The following is a 22,385-nucleotide window of genomic DNA, read 5'->3' as shown; positions in this document are numbered from 1 at the left end:
CTCAAACCACAAGATCAAACAAAATCAAGCATCCTAGTAGCTTACCACTATCATGGATTTCTGGAGTATTGTAACAGCTTCATCAATTTGTTAGTCAGTTACCTCAGCAGGTGGCATCATCCGAATGCTGTTGGGTATTCCCCCAAAGTCCAATTGAAGTCCCAGCTGTTGACATGCAATGATCAGTGAATGCGCATTCACCTTCAGCTGAATAGTAGCAACAAGACCAACTGATCTTATGCCCACAACCTGATGATGCATTTCCAAGTTCTTGGTTAACGACCCCATCAAATAGTTCCCACTTCTCTCGACCTTGTTCAGGTATTCCTGTTGGGATACCATGTTAAGCAACTTCGAGGCATCCAGACAACGTGGTGTGGGCATGAATTGTTTATCCGGCTGATAAAAATGAATGTAGTCAGCAAGTAAGTCGTTGACAACAATGACGCTAATCCCAATGTCGTCTCCAAAGCCAATGAGCATAGCATCCGGTTCAACACCTAATGTTGTATGTGCCCATAGAGATCCGCTACACCCTAACCCACATTGAACCTGGATTATCAAAGTATATATCGTCAGTTTTTTTTTTTTTTTTTTTTTTTTTTTTTTTTTTTTTTTATATTTGTATATGCTTATATAGTTTAATAGAAACATAAATATACCTAATCCATCACAAGAAGTGTCTTGGAATTGTTACAAGCACTCCTCAAATCGATCAAGTCTTTTTGTTGAAACCTATATATGCCACCCAGTCCCTGTAAGGGTTCTAGGAACACAATCTGAAACTCTCCTTCGTCAACTCGGTTAATTAACTCCTCAATTTGAATTGGGGGTGGACTTGAGTTAGGGATGTTGATCTGTAACACCCAGTTACAAAAAGACCAAGAAAGAAATGAAAAGCTCTAAGTCATTAGTCAACTCGTCGAGTCTAGGGAGGAACTCCACGAGTCGGAGCAGGATCCGGGGGATCGATTTAGTAACCGACTCGGCGAGTCGGAAAAGAGGACTCGACGAGTCCGGTTTGAAGAGGGAAACCCTAAATCCAGGACTTTGTGCACTATTTAAGCATCTTATTCTCTCCATTAGGGTTCCTTATAGCCTCTCTTATCCAGATTACGAAACCCTCAGCCTCCATTGTTGCATATTCAAGTCTCTTGCCATTTGTGGGTGATTTGAAGGAAGAAGGAAGGAAGGAATCACTGGGGCTTCAAGGATTGGCTCTAAATCTAGAGTTTGGGTCACCTTTCAGAGTTATTGAAGGTATTAATTCGTTACTTTCACCCTTCTTCATCTAGATCTACCTTGGTTATGAGTTTTGGGGCTTTTATGCCATGTTTAAGAACCAATTCGAGTTAAAAGCCCGGATCTGAAGTTGCTACTGCAGATCTAAGCATATCTTGGCCTAGAGAAGCATAAAGTAACTGCATTTGTGTTGATTGTAGAGCCTCCTTGTCTTAAACCCTAGATTATAGTGTTTTGAGCCTAAATCTCCTTAGTTGCACGTAAAGTTTTCCACTTTACATGAGAAATGGGCTTTAGAAGAATGGATCTATAGTTTGGAGTCCATGCATGACTCAAAAGCCTCTGAATATATTTAGGACTGAATAGACTCGGCGAGTCCTTCGAGTGGACTCAGCGAGTAGGATGAAGATGAAGATGAACTCGACGAGTTGGATGAACAAGTCGGCGAGTCTGTTGAAGATTGCCTTGGACTTGGCGAGTCTGTTCTTAGACTCGGCGAGTCAAGTTGCAAAACCTCAAACCCTTCGAGTTAAGACTCGGATCAGTGAGTTTAGTGGGGACTCAGTAAGTTGGACTGGACAGGACTCGGAAATCGGTAGACTTGGCGAGTCAGGAGCTGACTCGGCGAGTCGAGTCATGAATGAAAGGATTCTGAGCGTATGAACTCGGCAAGTTAGTAGGTAGACTCGGCGACTAGGGTTGACCTGGAACGTTGACTTTGATCAGGACTTTGACTTTGACCAGAATGGACTTAGTTGACTTTCGGAGGACAGTTAGACTAAGTGCTATATTGATATTGGTAGCTCGGGGAGCTAGTGGAGCAGCAGTTTAGAGAGAGTTGTCAGACAGCGACCAGAGGGGTTACCAACAAGTTCAACAGTACCAGGTGAGTCTCCTCACTGTTTGTATGGGTCTAAGGCACCAATGCCGACCCATTTAGTTTATGTATGATAGGAAGACCCGGGGGTTAGCCCTAGGCATTATGCATGAAAGACCAGGAGGCGACTCCTGGCACACGGTATGTTATTATGTATGGTAGGAAGACCCGGGGGTTAGCCCTAGGCAATATGTATGAAGGACCAGGAGGTGGCTCCTAGCGCACTGTATGCTATTATACCTGAAAGACCAGGAGGTGGCTCCTGGCACACTATCTTTTGATTAGCCTAATAGAGTAGTATGTATAGTTGTCTTTGTGACACTTGCACGAAAGACCCGGGGGTGGCCCTTGGCACTTGTCTGTAAGACCCAGGGAGTGGCCCCAGGCTTGACTAAGAAGACCACGTGCGGCCCGTGGCATAATGGCAAGACTATGTTTGGCACATAGCACCTTAGCAAGACTATTTTTGGCATATAGCACCTTACTTGATTATGGATATGTTATATCTATGGCTCTTGGCTATGTATGGCATGTATGGATCAGTTGTGTTGTATGGTATGTGGTATCTGGGGAACTCACTAAGCTTCGTGCTTACAGTTTTCAGTTTTGGTTTCAGGTACTCCATGTTGAAAGGAAGGGATCCAGCTTGATCGCAGCGCATCACACTATGTTTTCCGCACATGAGATCTTTGGGATTACACTCTGATATGGTTTTATGATAATATGTTTTGATTACTGACACTTTGGTTTGACACGAGATATTACTATGAATGTTTTTACACTGATGGTCTTATGTAATAACTTATTTAAAAATGAAATTTGTGGGCTTGAAAATTGGGATGTTACATGATCGACAGGGACACATATGTTGCAGACAGCTGTGGGGGTGAAGGGAACCTGAGTAACCTTGAGCAAGCTCCAGTAAACATCATTGCTTCATCCGACAAAGGGGAGTTGTACAACATCCCCCCTCTTGCAAACGATGCACTTGAGATCATATCCTTAAAGAGATCCTGCAATCAAAAAAACTTATGACCAAGATAGCTAGCATAATTAGATAAAAGCTCACCTGGCTTTCTGATATAGGATCGGAAGAAACGAAGGATTGCTTAAAACGAGGAAATCCTCCGGAGTACGTGAAATCGAGTTCTGCCTTCGCTTTTCCCTGAAATTTTTTTGGTAGGAGCCATAAATATAAAGAAAATAACCTTTTGAATGTTTCGAAGCACTTCACACTCATTTATACATGAAAAACAAGGGTTTAAGCCTTAAATGAGTTTTTGAGCATAATGGAGTAGTTGAAAAAAATATTTACCATTTTAGTGTCCATTCAAAAATATTTACCAAAATGGTTTTTTTTCTCATTTTCTTTACTTTTTAGTTTTCTTTTAGTTTTTTTTTTAAATTTTAAATATCTTTTTTTCTTTTTTATTCCACCTTTTTATGGTTTATATATATATATATATATATATATATATATATATATATATATATATATATATATATATATATATATATATATATATATATATTTTAAATGACAGCTTTTATTTTAGTTTTTTTTTCTTTTACTTTTTTACTGTTTTTTTTAAATTACAGTTTTTTTAATCTTTTTTTTTTTTTCTGTTTTTTTAATATATGTTTTTATTATACAACCTTTTTATCATCAAATTTTCGCCATAAAAAATTAAAAATACAATATCATTTAAGGTGCAAAAACTCCAACATTCACATATAATATTTTTAAGGTAAAAAAAAAACAAACAAAATCTCAACATAGTTTATTACAAAAAAAAAACACCACAAAATAAGCTCCAACATTGTTTATTACAAAAAGAAAAAACATCACAATTAGCTTGAATTTGAATCGGTTACAAATTTTTACCTGTAAAAAAAATAAAAAAAAATGAAATAACCACAACAAATACCATAAAAATATTTTTTTAAACTACCTTGGCATAGACAGACATCGTTTTCGGTATGTATATTAAATAAAGAAGATATGTCAATCTTTGTGGAATTTGTAGGCAACTGGGACATAATCTAAAATAATGTCCGTCTATGCCAAGATACTTTATAAAAATATTTTTATAGTATTTGTTTTGGTTATTTTCTCTTTTTTTTACTGGTAAGGATTTGTTACCGGTTCAAATTCAAGCTAATTGTGATGTTTTTTTCTTTTGTAATAAACAATATTGGAGTTTATTTTGTGGTGTTTTTTTAACAAACAATGTTGAGGTTTTGTTTGTTTTTTTACGTTACAAATATTATATGTGAATGTTGGAGTTTTTGCGCCTTAAAATATATTGTATTTTTAATTTTTGATGGCAAAATTTTGATGGTAAAAAGGTTGTATAAGAAAAACAAATATTAAAAAAAAAAGGAAAAAAAACAAAAAAAAAAAGATTAAAAAAAACTGTTATTAAAAAAAACAATAAAAAATGTTAGAAAGCTAAAATAAAAGCTGTCATTTAGAAAAAAATATATAAAAAACAATAAAAAGGTGAATAAAAGAGAAAAAAATAAGATATTTAAAATAAAATAAAAAAAAACTGAAAAAGAAAACTAAAAAGTAAAGAAAATGAGAAAAATACCATTTTGCTAAATATTTTTGAAAGGACATTAAAATGGTAAATATTTTTTTCAACTTCCCCATTATTGTTAAAAACTCATCCTTAAATATCAGTCGTTTTGAAGGGATCGAAGCACTTCCCACAAATTTATAAATGATAAAGAAGATAAGAAGAAGCAATCTAATTACCTAGGGTCTAGACGATACACATTGGAACTATATAAACAAAATAGATCTATATCGTTAACAGAGGCTCTGTTTCCCACATTTTCAAAGCACTTTTGTAAATGATAATAGACATTAAAGAATAAGATCAATAATTTTGAAAAGATCGATAAATGATAAGAAAAGGCAATCAAATTCCCCTAGGGTCTATGACCATTAAAGAAAATAGCTCGATATCATTACTACAGGTCTACGACGATAAAAATAAACAACATTGGAATTATACAAACAAAAGAGCTCGATATCATTACTACAGGCTCTCTGTTTTCCACATTTTTATATTCCTATGTATTGAATACTTACTGTGAACTAAATACTTACCATTAACACACGGAATTTGTTCTTTGTTTCCCCCATTTTCCTGGTGTTGTTCTTCACTGCAAGTCGAGCAAAGTTACCACCGGTAAAGAAGATGGAATTCATGTCAGCTGCTCTGAATGCTATCGCTAGGCTTTCTTTAAACAATTCAAATGATGTAAAATCACCTTGCACCGGGCTGTTTGTCTTATATTAATTTGTTACAAGAGTGGTGGTGATCGTGGGGGTGCGTCCATTACTACTGTGTCAAAGAGTGTAATAATACAGTACGAACGACCTCATATGTATAAAAAAAAATTGTTTTAACGATTTCCTTTTTTCATAGAAATAAAAGTTTCTTACAACCCAGCATAAAATTAAGTAAAATCTATATTTCTATGACTTCTTGTTAATATCTAATCTTAATATCTAATTTGACTAATCTTGAAAAAAAAATACATGACGAAACATTTGAAGAGTTTTTATATTTGGTTTTTCAAAAACTGAGAACTTCTCAACCCCATACCGACAATATTAAAATCTAGAATACGCATAATCTTTGTACAATATTTTTAAATCTTTTTTATATTTAATCTTGAAAAAAAATACAAAAACCATCAAAATTGGGATTTCGTCGACCCCTTGGTAAAAATATATTTCTCATAATTTCTTCTTTAGTCTTCAGAGAAGCAATAAGAACAAAATCAAACTAATTGAATTCTGTGATACCGATAATGAAATAGATTAAATTATAAATTACAAACAATAAATTTTTTAAAATATAAAAAACACATTATAGAATTAAATGATTTTAAACTAGCCATAAGAAAAGTAATACACCACAAAATTCCATATAAATAGTTATACTATCAAATAACCAAAATAAAAGTAATTGAATAGAACAATACCCCTTATAAGTTATAGAAACCTATAATCCGATAAATTATTTCATTATTTCTCCGCGTATGTTGTTTCTGTTTAATCTATAACCCAATAAAATAATAATAATAATAATAATAATAATAATAATAATAATAAACAATCATACCCATTTAAAGATTATTTCAAATACACAATATCATTATTTCATTGCACTTTTTTCTCAAGAAAATGATAAAATAAATTATAAAGAAATGAGAAAATAAAAACTCATATGAAACTTCATTTTCAATTTGAGTATCACCCGGTAAACTAATCTTCAGGGTAACCAAATCTAAACCGTCTTTCATAAAAGTGTGGTTTCGTAGGATAAAACTAGATTTCAGTACCTCCATCGGAGAAGATGATCACCAAGACAATCTTCAGTACGAGCTCAATCTCCCCCTAAACCAAGCAAGAAATCTACCTCAGATTAATCGAATAATTTCTCGAAAAACTAAAACCATCTTGAGTAAAACACTCCATTGGATGTCTAAGCGAACGATTGTAACACCCCAAAAATACCGGCTAAAAATTTCATTTTTAAAACGTAAAAAAACATCATTACAAATCGTTCATAATAATACTTCGTGTCTGAAAACCGGTAATATCATAATAATATTTTAGAGTACATCCTAGAAAATCCATAGTGCGGAAAAACAAGAGTGTGTGTGACATGCTGCTACCGCGCCGGCTCCTTTCCCTTAGCTGAAGAGGTACCTGAAACCAAAACTGAAAACTGTAAGCACGAAGCTTAGTGAGTTCCCCCACTATACCACATACCATATAATCACATAACATACATATATTATCAGACATATCTGGGTGCCCGACCTACCCCTTCGGTCCTCTCGACTAGACATTGCTTAGCATACCTGGGCGCTGGCCTCCCCTTCGGTCCTCTCGACCGGATACTGCCTAACATATCTGGGTGCTGGCCTCCCCTTCGGTCCTCTCGACCGGATACTGCCTAGCATATCTGGGTGCTGGCCTCCCCTTCGATCCTCTCGACCGGATATTGGGGAACTATTTCTCCCATCTACTACTACCACATAACATGTATCACAGTATCAGAATCTATCTAGCATAGCTGGGTATGACTACCCCTTCGGCCCTACCGACCGGATATCTTGGGGACTATCTCCCCCTACTGTCACTAGCACATAGCATCATATCATACTAGCACATAACAAAACACGGGTAGTAGTAATCCCTAGATGAATATCACACAGACAATCATCTACATACAACTCCTACTGGTGGGCCGACATTGTGGCCGTAGACCCACCGCTACTGGAAGGTAACTCACCTCAATGTAGCTGCGGATCTGTGTGGGGATTAACTTTCTGCTACTGCTCCGGAAATGCTCCAGCTATAATTCCCACAAAACACTCAATCAACCACTGCTAACTGTCCCTTAGGGTAAAATGACCATTTTACCCCTGACCAAGTCATAAGACAAGGTCAGAGTCAACTTTCAGTTGACCCAACTAGCCGAGTAGGCTCTCCAACTCGCCGAGTCTCTATCCAATCGATTGTTCTGTATCTCGTCTCTACTCGTTGAGTTAGGCATTGACTCGACGAGTTCTCCTTCTAAACTGATGTCCAAGTCCTTCATCCTACTCGCCGAGTTGTATGAACAACTCGTCGAGTTCATCTTCATCCGAAGAACACTTTATGCTGTGACTCGCCGAGTTGTATGAACAACTCGTCGAGTCTGTTCTTGATCTAAGAAGGTTGCCTTGAACTCGCCGAGTCAGGGCATTGACTCGCCGAGTTCCTTCATGGATGAGTTCGACTTCCAACTCACCGAGTCCACCCCGGACTCACTACACTACTCGGCATAACGAAAAAGGGGGAAAACCTGGGGACTCGCGTCTCGACTTGCCGAGTCCGATGAACGACTCGCCGAGTCGTTACCATGCAATTACTATATGGTCGATTCTTCTTGAATCCAGCTCATGCCATACATAGATCCGTGATCCTGGGGCTTGATTAACACGTAAAGTTTCCAACTTTACGTGTAAATAGACAACCATGAGGGTTTTAGGGTCCAAAATGCACCAAAAGGGTAGATCTAGGGCTTTCATGCAATATGGTTCCAAAAAGGCAGTAGATCTGAGCTCCTGGAGCTCAACCACGCCTAGATCTAAAGGTTAATCAGCTTATTATGAACCCTCAAACATACACAAGCTTGGAAATGGTTCAAGAAGGACTTTAATGGAGCTATAAGGGACAATAAGCATGAAAACAAGGGGGAAATCGAGTCATACCTTAGGGAACACACTGAGATAGCTCAAAGATGCTTGACCTCCTCTTCTTCTTCTTGATCTACTCTCCTTCCCACTCCAAAACTTCAAGATAGCACACCAAATGCTTCAAACTCACAAAGAAACAAAGCTTGAACGAGGTATAGGGCTCTGAGGGTGAATGGGGGCGAGATTGGGGCGGAATGAGAGTTTAAATAGGGTGCAAACCCCTGAAACTTAGGGCTTCATCCAACAGCGGTGACTCGCCGAGTCCAGAATACGGACTCGTTGAGTCGCCAAGTTAAAACGTGTCCCGGGTCCCGACTCTACTCGGCGAGTCGGGCCTACAACTCGCCGAGTACAAGGCTAAAAAAATGCAAACACTTATACAAATTTCCACATACCAGGAATCAGGTGCTACAACGATTCTCTGTGGCTTCTTGTAATCTTGATCCACAAAAGGACATGTACAAACTTCCTTCTTGGTGTCTCATAGTGTATGTGTAGTATGTGTGATTACGTGTTAATTGTTATGTTATACTAAACGAATGTTTGCAAGTTGCGAAAAAATAATAATATAATTATTAAGATTGATACATATATGTTATTCAAGCTATTTTATAATCGTTATTAATTCCAAGTTAATAATTCTTATAGTAATTTGTTATAAAATGTTTTAATATTTTAAATATAACATATTAAAATCATATCATCTCAATAACTGTTACATATGGGTATACATGGAAATAATATATATATATATATATATATATATATATATATATATATATATATATATATATATATATATAGGGTTATGTTATTTTGTTTTTGCTAAGGGCGTGTTTGACACGGAGCTTTTAGAAGCGTTTGGGAGCTTCTAGCTTTTAGCTTTTGACAAAACGCTCTAGTTTAAACAAAAAGTTTCGTTTGGCAATACGACCGTTTAGCTTTTAATTTAAACAAAACGCTCCAAATCTAAAAGCTACTTCATGTAGCGTTTAACAAAACACTACTGAACTTTTGAAATCAATTTCCATAATTACCCTTAAAAATATATTTATATATTTATTTATTTTTAATCAGTTGTCCTTTTATGTAATTTTATATATTTCAAAAGCTTCTAGCTACTTTTGCCAAACACTCATATAATAAATAAAAGCTACAGTTTCCCGCTACCAGCTACCTGCTCACGCTTCCTGCTACACGCTAAACGCTTCCAGCTAACGGCTACTTTTGCCAAACATGCCCTAAGTATTGTGTGCATGTGTAAATGATTCTAGGCAAATCAATTGTGTTAAATTAAGAAAGTGATTTTCTTTTAAAAGTAAATAGAAAAAAAATACAAATTAATTGTATTTCATTAATTGACCGGATATGGAAGGGCAGTATGGTACATTACCTTCATTATTTTAATAGGAAATAATTGTTTATTATCAAAGTGATCCTTCTTCGATAATCGCAAATATCTCGCATACTATCAAAATTAAAAACCCATTACTTTCGGAGATCGAAAAGGATTCTGATTTTGTGTGTTCAATCTTCAAAATCGGAAGAGTCTGTGAAGATTTTTAATATAAATAGCGACATTAAACCCTAGAAGACGGAGAAGGCCTTGGGGGGATGTCTGTTAAACTTATTCTACAAGAATGAGGAATACACGATCAACTTCATTCAAGTCGAAGTTCAAGAACACAACAGAGACGACGTTGAATCTTGAAGATGACGATGATGATTTTTGTTCGAAATCTGAAGGTAAATATTTTTTTATTTTGTCGGATGTTTATTGAGTTCAAATATGTTTTCTACTGTAATAAGTGTATTTAGACTGATTTATGCATGTATGATTTGTGATTTCCAAAAAAAAAAAGGTGTGATTTTTGTGTAATTCCTAAAGAAAAATAACTAGTTATGGATGTTGTTCTGCTAGAACGAGTTAAGTAGCATGGTATAATGATTTAATATTATGTTGGAATTAATGAATTAATTAAAACATTAACAGTTCTTAGAGAATGATAGACTTTACTTGTAAAATGTTTTGTTAGAGTAGAACTATGTATATGATTGTGAGTATATCCGTGGATAGTTGATTATGTTTCAAGAGTCTCAAATTTATATGTATGATATTATGGTAGAAGTCGACTTTGTAGGTAGGATGATCTGCATATGATTAATGAATTAAATTAGGACATTATAAATTCTTAGATAATGATGGACTTTACATGTAAAATATTATGTTAGAATGGAACTATGTATGTGATTGTGAGTATATCCATGGATAGTGAATTATGTCTCAAGAATCTAAAATTAATATATATGATTAATGAATTAAATTGAAACATTAACAATTCTTATAGAATGATGAACTTTACATTTAAAATATTTTATTAGAATGGCACTACATATGTGATTGTGAGTATATTCATGGATAGTGGATTATGTCTCAAGAGTCTCAAATTGATATGTATGATATTCTGGTAGAATTCGACTTTGTAAATAGGAATTTAGGGGTGTAAACGAGCCTAGCCAGAGCCTAACCAAGCTTGAGCTCGACTCGGTTAAAATTTTCAATGCTCGAGCTCGAGCTCGGCTCGTTTCGAGCTTAATTTTCAAAGACCGAGATCGACTCGTTAGGATTTAACCGGCTCAAGCTCGGCTCGGGATCGACTCATTTAGCACACGAGCCTAAACGAGCCTAAGCTCGGCTCGAGCTCGGCTTTCTAATTGGTGCAAGCAAGCTCGTTTAAGCTTCTTGAGCTCATTGAAAAGCTCGTTTATTATACATTCTAGCAAAAAAAATACTAAATAAACTTATAGATTTAACCAAGCACACAGTACAAAATAAGTAAAATAACTCCATATTACAAAAAAATACTTAAACTTCAAATTAATAACTACTAAGTGACTAGATACTGGAAAATAAGACTTAAAGAACAAGATCAAGTCTTTCAAAAACATAATTCTTCCTTGATGCAACTCATGTAACTTCACTCCACATTAAGACATCTGTAAAGTGCAAAAAATTCATTTCAACTCCACATTTTCAGAATTTATTGAAAAAGAAGATAACATGTTTAGAGAAAATAATCCCAACCTTTATACAAAAAGCATTATGTGCCACAATCCACAGTTTCTACAGTCTTCTCCCCTTGCCCTTAGTAAAGAAGCCTAAATTCCAGGTTAAAACTCAGAAAATTCCAAATCTTTGCAACAAAAAAAAGTTCAAACTAATAGTAAAGAAAGTCAAATTATACCGTCGATTAGTTTGTTGTAGCAACAGGTAGTAAAACCTCAGTAGGAGATTCCTCCTTCTGTAAAAAAACAGAGAGAGAGAGAGAGTGTGTGTGTGTGTGTGTGATAACTAAAGATTAATATTTTATAATAATAAAATAGCAATTATTATTTGCTTTAGGTTTTTGAAATACACCTTCAACTTTTTCTTGACTCCATGTAGATGCCTAATCCAATCTCCTCCACAACTCAACATTTATACTGTATCCGGTGCCAATGAAGCTCGATAGGGATCAATAACTCTACCCCCAACACTAAAAGTTGCCTCAGATGCAACAGTAGAAATTGGAATTGCAAGTACATCTCTTGCCATCATGGACAAAACACGATACTTTAACTTGTGCATATTCCGCCACTGCAATGCATTAAATTGGAATTGCAAGTACATCTCTAGCCATCATTCTCGGACAACACACCTTTATGCAAAGTTTGCTTCACTTTGAACACTTCGATAAGATATAAATTAGCAGTCAGGTAGTCACTGTCTGAGATGATGTTTTTACACACCTTAAAAACTTTCAAAAGGTCACATACACTTTCCACATTTGCCTAATCTTCCTTGCTTAGCAAATGACTGAAATGAGGTTCATACTCTGCATATCTGAAAAAGCACAAAGTATTAATGAATATGGACAAGTATTTAGAAGAAAATATTAAAAATTATAATCACGTAATGTATACCCTGGAAAAGCATCCTTAAATTTTAAGGCAAAAGACAACATATCATAGGTTGAATTCCATCGTGTTGGCACATCAAGAAATAATTTTTGATCACGTATTTGTAGTTGATGCGTAACATTTGAAAATGTTTGACGTCTACCCTCTGAATGATTAATATACTTTATACCCTCACGAACGTCCTCGATAATACACTCAATTTTTGTAAGACCATCTTTCACAAGAAGATTCAATATGTGTGCACAACATCTTATATGAAACAATTTACCACCACAAGAAAGTGTCCAGTAGTAACCATATACTCAATTTTTTGATGCGAGGACTTCCAACAATCAGTTGTTAAACATATTTTCGAGGCAGCTTTTGTAAGGGCTTTCAACTTCTTCTTCTCGTGCTCGTATACCTTAAAACAATCTGATGTAGCTGTAACTCTGCATACTTTTTCAAACAATGGATTGGCAGTCTTCATCATCTTCACATACATGTCATCTTCCACAGTTTTAAAAGGTTGCTCAGTACACAGTAACCAATTAGCTATGGCTTCCCTCATCTTGTTAGCATCATATATTGCATTTGGACCGATTAATATTTGAGGCTTACCAAATTCTGAATCCACATTAGCATCACTTGGCGGAAAATTTAACAATTTTTGGTTTTTTTCGTGTTCTTTATGAGGTAAGCAGCTTCTTAGGTGTCTAGCCATTGTGGATGTAGGACCTGATACAACTTAATTAATTAACAAAACCATAAGGGTGTAATTTGAACTTTTCAAAGTACTAGGGTTTTAGAATTTAATTTCAAAATTAAACTATTAATCAAATTTTAAATTCCAAAACTTGAGGGCAAGTTTTGAACTTTTCAAAACATTAGGGTTTAGAATTTAAATATTTCAAAATTAACTTTTAATAAAAAAATTTAAACTCCAAAACTTGAGGGCAAGTTTTTGAAACTTTTCAAAACATTAGGGTTTAGAATTTAAATATTTCAAAATTAACTTTTAATCAAAAATTTAAATTCCAAAACTTGAAGGCAAGTTTTGAAACTTTTCAAAACATTATCAGGAATATTCTAGATCACAAATTCAAATAATGCAATTTACAATTAATTTTTGATTATCTAATTTTGTCCTAATCCAATTTCTTGCAAGATAATTAATCAAATAACTCAAATAATTAAACATTATCTTATCAGGCAACAAATATTTGATTAATTGGTAATTATCTTCTATTTTGGTAAGGATATTCACCCAAAATCAATAAAAATCGGATTTCATTAATTAAAAATGTTTTTGGTAATTATCCTAAGCCAAAACAGCAAGAAAATCGCGGAAATCAGCTGGCAGACTCACTGAATCGTCGAGTCAGCACTGGACTTGTCGAGTACCCAGTGGACTCGGCGAGTTCAGTCATGGACTCGGCGAGTCCAACCCCAAAAGTCAAAAAATTTCGTTTTTCAGTCAATATTCAATCAAATATGCATCAAATTCATCAACAAACAGCCCTAGTCTCTGATACCACTGATGGATTTTGAGCAATACATCATTCTTATGGTGTACATGCAAACCCTAATGCTTTGGATCTAGTTTGTCTAATGAACATGTAATTGAATATCCAAAGCTATAAACCCTAGATCTATTATGTTATAAACTGAATTAGGGTTTAGAGAATACCTTTGATTGTTATGTAGCAATAACAATCTATTCCTTGGCTTCAGAAAGCTTAGTGCCTCAAGTGTTGCACCTCAAATGGAGTCACAAACACCAAGAGCAACAAAGATGAAGAAGAGAAGACGAGAGGCACCCAAAACATCTAGAAACCCTAAGGAATCAGTTAGCCCTATTTTTGGGGCCTTAGGGGTCCTTTATATACTTGTGTGGGCTGCTAGGGTTTCAGTCTAAACCCTAATGGACAGCATAAACTCTAAGCAGCCCATGGAACCTTCTGGAATAAGGCCATGGGCGAAAATATGATGGGCTGCCATCATAATTTAATTCACCCCTTGTTCCTTTAGCAATGCTTATCCCAACAACTCAATTATCCAATAAGTGCAGTCCAGTCCCCTATATTTAATTAATGTCATTTAGCCACAAAATAAATTTTAATTAATTATTGACTAATATTAATTAAACAACATGATTTCTCATTTAATATATTATTCTCATAATATATTAATAAATTATAATTAATCCTCTCTCTCCATAATTCATCCTACAAGTTGCTATGGTGAAGGCAACCCAAAAGGACCATGCTCATAATCAGGTCAAGTACATCCCAGAATAGTTATGGACTTAGACACTAATCCAACACTTCCAACCATCCATTCATAAGTCTTTAGCCTTTAGAAGTTGTCACGAGACTAGGGTTTGCTCTTGAGGCATTGTAAGCCATGCAAATGCATAAAATTTGGAACTTTATCATTAAGGAAATTTATTAGGCCCGGATCTAAGAGTTAGTCGTGGTGTCTTTCTGTATTAAGCACTTAATGGAAGGATTGAGCATTAACGCTCTACGCATTACATAAATAAGGCTATGCAGCGCGTAGCCTCCTTTCTTTTCGTTTTTATCACCTTATGCTCTATGCAGGGAGTAGAGCAACTCATACACATGATGTATGTCAATAGAAAGTTAGGTCTTTTAGGGTATTTTGAGTAGTGGATTAAGACTTGATCCTTATTTGATGTATAGATGACCTGTAGAGTTGGTATTTGGAGCAGTGATCAGTTCAGCTATCTGTTGGGCTTAGAGGTGAGTTTTCCTCATTGTACTCATGGGTCGAAGACACCAATTTCGGCACACTAGATTGTGTTATGTATCCTTGTGTATAGGATGTTGCTATGTTATAGAGATCTGTTAGCTTGGTAGATCTGTAAGATTTCCTGTGCTAGTTGGTTATTTGTTTATGTGTATATGTCGACATATTGTGGTATGTTGAAGGCCAAGATACTCGGGCGGTCTAGTTGATATTGTAGGCAAAAAGGGGCGATCCAGAAATACTGTAGGCCCAAGGGAGCGGTCCAACTTATTATGTAGGCTCGGGAGCGGTCCGGTTTTTAGCTGAAGGCTCGAAGACAGTCTGGCCTTGTGTTGTAGGCCTGGTTTGTGTGCATTGTATGTATTTTTCTTTGTGGGGTATTTTGGGGGAATTAATAAATTTTGGCTTACAGTTGTTGATTTCATGGTTTCAGATACATCGGATGACCGGGGCAAGGCGAATGCAAGATTGTACATATCATCATGAATTTATGTTAAGAGATGTTTTTGGATACTCTGATTTTTATGACTCTGTTTAGAGACAATATTTTGTATGGCGTATGGTTTATGAATGATTTTTGGGACGTTACAAATACTACTTTGCATTTGATGTATACTTTTTTTTTCGAAACTGTGATTTTTGGGACGTTACAAATACTACTTTGCATTTGATGTATTTTCTTATTAAAACTGAAATAAGCACAAAAACTCGATAACTATGATTTTTATGCTATTTCATCCAGAAAGATTTCTAATTTATAGATACTTTTTAATTGTTGTGGTAAAAATATTCGATTTTAGCATCCCATCTTCATAAAAGAGAACCATATATACATTTATTAATCTTGAAGCCTAATGAAATTCATCAAAATTGATACAAAATGATAATTTTGACTATAGAAGTCAACATTTACCATCAATTTCAAAATCGATTTCAAAACTAAAGTTTGATTTCCATTGAGATTTGTAACAGGATACAAAAATAAGTAGTTGAACCAGAACAAGTAACACACTTTTTGCCCAAATTTTGACAACCAATAAATTTAATAGGAACATCAATTGACAAAGAAGGTTGAATTGAAATGCATGCATCATGGGGCAAATACATACGAGAAAAACGTTTAAAGACAAACTACAATTTCTGAAAATCGTTATTTGATTCTTGCGAGGGATATTGAAAATTTTGAAAAATCTATAAGTATCTCTACTAACTGAAAACCATCGATCCAAAAAACCTAAATACCTTTTTGTTAGATTACTTTATGTTCGAAAAATTCTCTCCCTTGTCAAATCAAGTCGTTAGATTACATTATTTTCAAAAAATTCTCTCCGTTGTCTAATCGAGTCCATTTCTTGACACTTTTATTTGTCTGGCAGCCTCTTGGTAAGTCATTGACTCCACGACCATCCGTCGTCGCTACCGTCTTCTTCATCGGTTGTAGTGTTTTGTATGTCAAGGATCAAGTTCTTCGTTGCTCTTGAACATCACAACTTAATTATCAGATATATTGTCTGTATTTTCACACTTTAAAATCCCGTCTACCGATTCAATTTACTATATGTGTTCTTCAATATAGGGTGTATTCCACTATTTTGTGTGTACCGTACCCGATAAAAGAAAATGATGTAAAAACTTCCCATATATATATATATATATATATATATATATATATATATATATATATATATATATATATATATATATATATGTGTGTGTGTGTGTGTGTGTGTGTGTGTGATGAGAATAAATCTTAGATCGATTAGATCTTTCACTGGTAAGAATATGAAAATCAAACAAGACAAACACAATAATGATATGAACACAGAATGGAATCAAAGATGTGCTTAGGATTCAAATAAAGTCACGCCTCAGCAGAGCTCGATAAAGAACTTCCACTGCAGAGGCGAGCTAGGGTTTACAAAAACTCAATGAGAAAATAATTAAAAGTGTTAACTACAAAGACTGCATGCATGCAACTTATATACTAAACCCTAGAACAAAACATGCACGATTGGACAGGCCCAATACCGGCAATCAAAACTGGGCTAAGGACCGAGCCCATGATGCAACATAATAATCCCAACAATCTCCCCCTTTGCGTCAAATGAGGCGAAAGATTATTTCTTCTGTGTTGGCTTCACAGTCTTTATCACCTTGAACAGCCGAGGGATTATCACAAGAAGTGTCTGCCGAAACTGGATATACCACCTCAGCATATCAGCGAACAACGTCTTGTCAATTGCAGTGTTCTGATCACACCTCTGAATAATCTCCAAAATATGCTCCAAGTAAGTAGTTGAGAAAAGGTGTTTGTCAACAAGAGCGAACAGACATTTCTGACCTTCGCCCCTGACGAACATTACAGTGTGGTACTTCGAATCAATCTTGCCCTTGACCATTGTATTAACATTGCTTGCTTTGCCCATAGTTTTGATCGTGGTTCGCTTGTGAATGGCAGAAGCAATCTCTTGGTCCATCTTCGCTACCTCGTGAATGTAGCACACAAGCATTCGCTTGACATGGTCAATAATTAGCTGATACTCCTGTGGATTTGACAATAAAATATTGTTGAGGAGTATCCAGTCGTAGGGATTGAGATTCGGTAGATCAGCAAGGGTGATGTTATGAACTGAGCCTTCGGTGCCTCGAGTCACTTTGAATTTAACATTAATAAACTTCCATGCTGAGTAGGACTTCAAAACCTTGACAGTCGTAATTTTCTTCGAACTCCAGATCAAGTACTGAGGTTGAGCGAACTCTAAGTAGAACTCCAACAAATCCTTATCCACCTTCGGGTCTGGAGAAGGAATGGCAACAGTCGAATTAAAGTAGTGAAAAATGAATGCCTTTCACGTGATCGACGTATCAAACTGTGCATCCTTGGAGTTATCAAGCCCAAATGACATTACAGGCTCAAGCCAAAGTGTGCTTGGCTCATCAATAGCACACCTTTGAAGCGAATCTAGAGTCCAGTCAGGAAAAATGGACTTCTTTTCTAGGAGCCCCGTCTCCTTTCGCTTTTGCTCAAGTTCATCCTGTTGTTTCTTGAACTTTTCTGCTAGCTCTTTATTAGAGGATTTTGTCTTCTGAAAAGGCTTTTCGGGATTCTCAGCATGGACATCATATTCATTATCAGTGTCATCCTCCCCACTCTTCTTCTTATTCTTGTCTTTATTACTGACCGAAGCTTCATTACCCTTCGGTTTAGTGGATGGTTTCGGTGCAGGAGGAGGTTGAGTTTTGTCTTCTCTCCCCCTTGTTTCAGCTGGACACCAGTCACTGGAACACCCTCAATACGACTAAGGATGTCCAATGCTGGCCTAAGCTTGTCAGCCAAGTGCCGTCGAATAGTAATGGTGATGATGGGATCATGGGCTTCAAGGAGATGAAGGAGGATGGAGTGAACATCAGCAACAGAGCTTCGAATAACCTCCCTTTCGGAATTCAAGTCATTGAGCTCAACAGTGGCAGTACGAAGCTTGAGATTTTACATCTTCAGCTGAGAGGTTCTCCTGTCAAGCTCATCCATGATACGATTCTCTACAGCTAACTCAGCCTCCAGTTGGGTTAATCGATGATTAACATTAGCATGCAAAGTTTCGTTGGCAGCTTCGATCGCTTGGCGTGCAGCTTCAAGGTTGGACCTTTCAGATTGAAGAGAACGTTGAAGGTTATCCACCGAAGCATTGACAGTTTGAGCATTCTTCTTGGCAGCCGCCTGCAAAGAATCTAGAAATAAGAGAGCCTAAGAAACTGGTTTATCGACTTTTGCGGTCGCTTCCTTACACTCCTTGGTGGAAGCCTCAATAGCGAGGGAGGCTTGCTGACATTGAGAAGTGGATGCTTCAATAGCCTTAGCTGCAGCAGATAGTGAGGCACTGTGTTCTTGAACGACAGATGAGAACAAAGCCTTTAAAGCAGCTTCAGAGTAATCCCCAAAGGAAGAGGAGGAGAGCAGTTGATCGAGTTTGTCGTTTACTGCTTTAAGATGATGCTTGGCAACAAGCTCATCATCATCTTCATCACTCTGTACACGGTAAGGACTAAAATAAGTCGAATCAAATTCTAAGTCCTCACCGCCTAGAACTGGGGTGGTTTCTGTAGATGGAGTAGGAGATAAGGTTTTGGTAGTGGTTGGAGGTTCGGTTGTAACGAGTGGAGTGGGAGCTATAGAATGAGCCCCCGTGGTAGTAGTGTTGGTAGTAGTGTTTGTGAATATAGGAGTAGGGATGGGAATAATGGTGGATGGTTGAGTGGTTGGGATAGGAAATATTGGAGGGATGGATACTGGGATGGTAACAAGTGGAGGATAAGGAGGCTGGGAGCGAACGAGAATTTATGGGCTAGGGGAGCGAGGCGGAGTATCACCTCGGCCCGAAGCCTCATCATCAGAGCTTTCACTCTCGGATTTGGAAGGAGGAGCAGACTTATGTTTGGGAGGAACATACTCTGAGTCTGAATCGCTAGAAGATTGGAGTATAAGCTTCCTTGCAGGCTTCTTCTGCTTCTTCGATTGAGATTGGGATGGAGCAGCCTTGTCAGACTTTTGCTTTTTAGGGGTTTACCTGTGACAACCCAAAGTTATTCCGTTACATTACCCCCTTACCGTTAACGGAATATTCCACTATATAAAAGTTTCGTTAATTAGAGGTCGCCAATTAAATCAATATTTCATTTATGTCGTTAAGTCGTGATAAGAGAAATAAAAACTCATAATACACATTTCCATTTAATTGGAAAAGTTAGTTTTTATTATTACGACCACTAAATCGGGTGCGACCAAAAGCCCCGTTAAACGATAGTATCGGGTACAATATCACTGAGCTCCAGCTCCCACCCATATATAAGGGGGAGTAAACTCCATTTGAGCCTTTCCACCCTCTCTCTCTTTATACTCTCTCTCTAGACTCGTTTTGACCCGAATCCGCAACCAAATGCTTCCAAATCATAAGTCCACTTACCCTAGCTTGTTCTAAACATCTTGGCTTGTGACTACACACCAAAAATCGGACTTAGAAGCTGTGAAAGAGGAGTTTATGGCCTAAGATCCTCCTTAGGCTGTAAACCCCTTAAATAAGGCCAAAATGACCCAAGTTTGTCCCGTTGAGCCTAGGAACCAATTAAGGAATTTATCTAGGAGTGTTTAAACATGAAAACACAATGATTTAGGGCCTAAAAGATAGTTTACAGCCCAAGCACATGCTTAGGCCGTAAACACCTCTTATGATTGTATAAATGCCCCAAAAACACTCCCAAACCACCCTTAGGCTTAAGACATAATTTAGGGACTTTCTAATTCGGGTTTAGATTATTCAAACACAAGGAATTGAGGGATTAAAAGGAGTTTATGGCCCATACATATGCCAAGGCCGTAAACACCCCCAAGCATGCCAAAATGTTGGTTTTTGTCCCCCAAATGGCCTTAGACTATTACTATAAAATGCTAGGAGGGAATTAGGGACTTAAAACTTCAATAAAATCAAGGTGTAGGAGTTCACGGCCGTGAACTCCCATAGGGGTGGTTCATGGGCCGTAAACTCCCCAATGGTGCCTTTAAAAACCCTAAACCCATTCATACCTCTTGGATTTGGACCTAGCAAAATTCCACGAACAAGATTGAGCCCTTAAAACACACTAGAACCCCTCACCATGAGTTTACGGCCGTAAACTCATGGTGAGTAGTCCCTGGGCCGTAAACTAAGTATTGAGAGTTTACTCTCAGAGAGTAAACTCCATTCCTAAGCCATATTCACCCATAGATGTTACCCGGGACACCCCAAACACTTAACCAAAGTGTCTTCCGCTCCTTAGAGTGCATATACTTGTTTAATTGGTATATAATATACTAATTGTATGTGAACATATGTTATCATATGTTAAATAGGTCTCTAAGTGTGTCCAATTCCTTACTTGACACCGAGCGCCCAACCGGCACCTTCGTCGGATCCACTAACGCCAGGTGAGTTCATACCCCTGAATGGACCTTTTAAATGTTTTTACATGTTTTATGGGGAGGGAATACAAGTTAAACATGCCAGTTATCATATCAATCATCTGTGATTGATAACCCGCATGTACAAGGATTTACCACACTGTAAACTGTTTTACCAAGTAGGACACTATGAATGGTTTTCTAAAAGGTTTTCACTTGTTCAAAAATTCTTACTTATACTGTTTTATCAAAGTTCATTTTAAACTGATTTATGAAAAGTTTCTAAAGGATTTCTAAAGGTTTTCAAACTCATTTTTACAAAAGAATACACTGTCGTGATTTTCTCAAGAATAAGGGTTTTTCTCCCATGTTTTGATACTCCCTCTCAGTTTAAACTCCTACTTGTTAATGGTTTCACTTCGTGATACGCTTATACTGTTATCACTTTTAGTTCACTTATACTTATTACGCTTTTACTTCACTTATACTCATTACGCTTGTACTTCACTTATACTTGTTATCGCTTCTACTTCACTTATATTGGTTAACGCTCCTACTACACGATTCGCTTATACTTCTCGATACACTCCTGCTTCACGATACACTCCTGCTTCACGATACACTCCTGCTTCACGATACACTCCTTCTTCACGATACACTCCTACTTCACGATACGATCCCACTTCACGATGCACTTATACTTCACGATATGATTCCACTTGATACACACTCGAGCGTAGTTAGATGTATGTCTGTGCTTGTATAGATGCATATAAATAATGATTGAAGGACTTAGGAAGGCTTGTCCGCCCTATTTCCTTTTCTTCGTTGAGATGTGGTCTGGTGGGATCGGATGTCCATCCGAAGGTTGTTTGATTCATTAGTTATATATTATGTACACAAGCATAGACACATGGGTTTACTTTAGTCAGTTCAGTTATGAGTTTCTACCTCTAGTTCAGCACTTACATTAGAAACACACTACCCACTATTTAGAAGTCTCTACCCACTATTTGGGGTGCATCTTCAGGACACGGCCTTCTCCATCGTCTAGTTGGTAACCAGAGTCTCCTGTAGGGAGAGCGGACATTGTGTGTATAGATCTATACGGGATTGACACCCCCGCAACCCGACAGCTAGCTACAGTCCACGGCCTACCAAGCCAAGGGGTGACAAATGTCATATTTATAGACACTTGTAGGGCATCTGGAACTCTAGTCAGTATGGTTACGAGTATCCCAGGTTGCCTTATAATTCATGGCCTTAAGGTAACGGCATTTCACCGGCAATTTACACGGTATGCTGCTAACTCATTTTCAGAGTCACACTGTTTTGACCTTGCAAGATGTATCT

The 22,385-nt window shown here is 36.8% G+C and overlaps 1 protein-coding gene across 1 annotated transcript; it reads right to left on the bottom strand.

Moving 5' to 3' along the window:
- Window positions 1–90: 90 nt before the first annotated feature.
- Window positions 91–5,339, bottom strand: LOC128134087 (acetylornithine aminotransferase, chloroplastic/mitochondrial-like). Its single transcript, XM_052771499.1, has 5 exons — window positions 5,238–5,339; window positions 3,951–4,004; window positions 3,189–3,284; window positions 2,983–3,132; window positions 91–552 (listed from the first exon to the last, which is right to left on the bottom strand). The coding sequence occupies exons 1-5, from the start codon at window positions 5,337–5,339 to the stop codon at window positions 91–93; spliced, it is 864 nt and encodes a 287-aa protein (XP_052627459.1).
- Between the last annotated feature and the right edge of the window lie 17,046 nt (window positions 5,340–22,385).

Source organism: Lactuca sativa, chromosome 5, assembly GCF_002870075.4.
Source record: "Lactuca sativa cultivar Salinas chromosome 5, Lsat_Salinas_v11, whole genome shotgun sequence".
Lineage (NCBI taxonomy): Eukaryota > Viridiplantae > Streptophyta > Magnoliopsida > Asterales > Asteraceae > Lactuca > Lactuca sativa.
Note: the sequence above shows the minus strand (reverse complement) of the source record. Positions and strands in the feature narration are given on the sequence as shown.

What these genes read in the sequence shown, in the direction of transcription:
- LOC128134087 (XM_052771499.1), bottom strand. Translation starts at nt 5,339, where the DNA reads ATGAATTCCATCTTCTTTACCGGTGGTAACTTTGCTCGACTTGCAGTG. An exon ending in TTGTGATGTTTTTTCTTTTT is followed by an intron (nt 3,285 to 3,950) that starts GTAATAAACAAT and finishes AAAAAATTTCAG; the next exon opens with GGAAAAGCGAAGGCAGAACT. An exon ending in CACAGCTGTCTGCAACATAT is followed by an intron (nt 553 to 2,982) that starts GTGTCCCTGTCG and finishes TTGATAATCCAG; the next exon opens with GTTCAATGTGGGTTAGGGTG.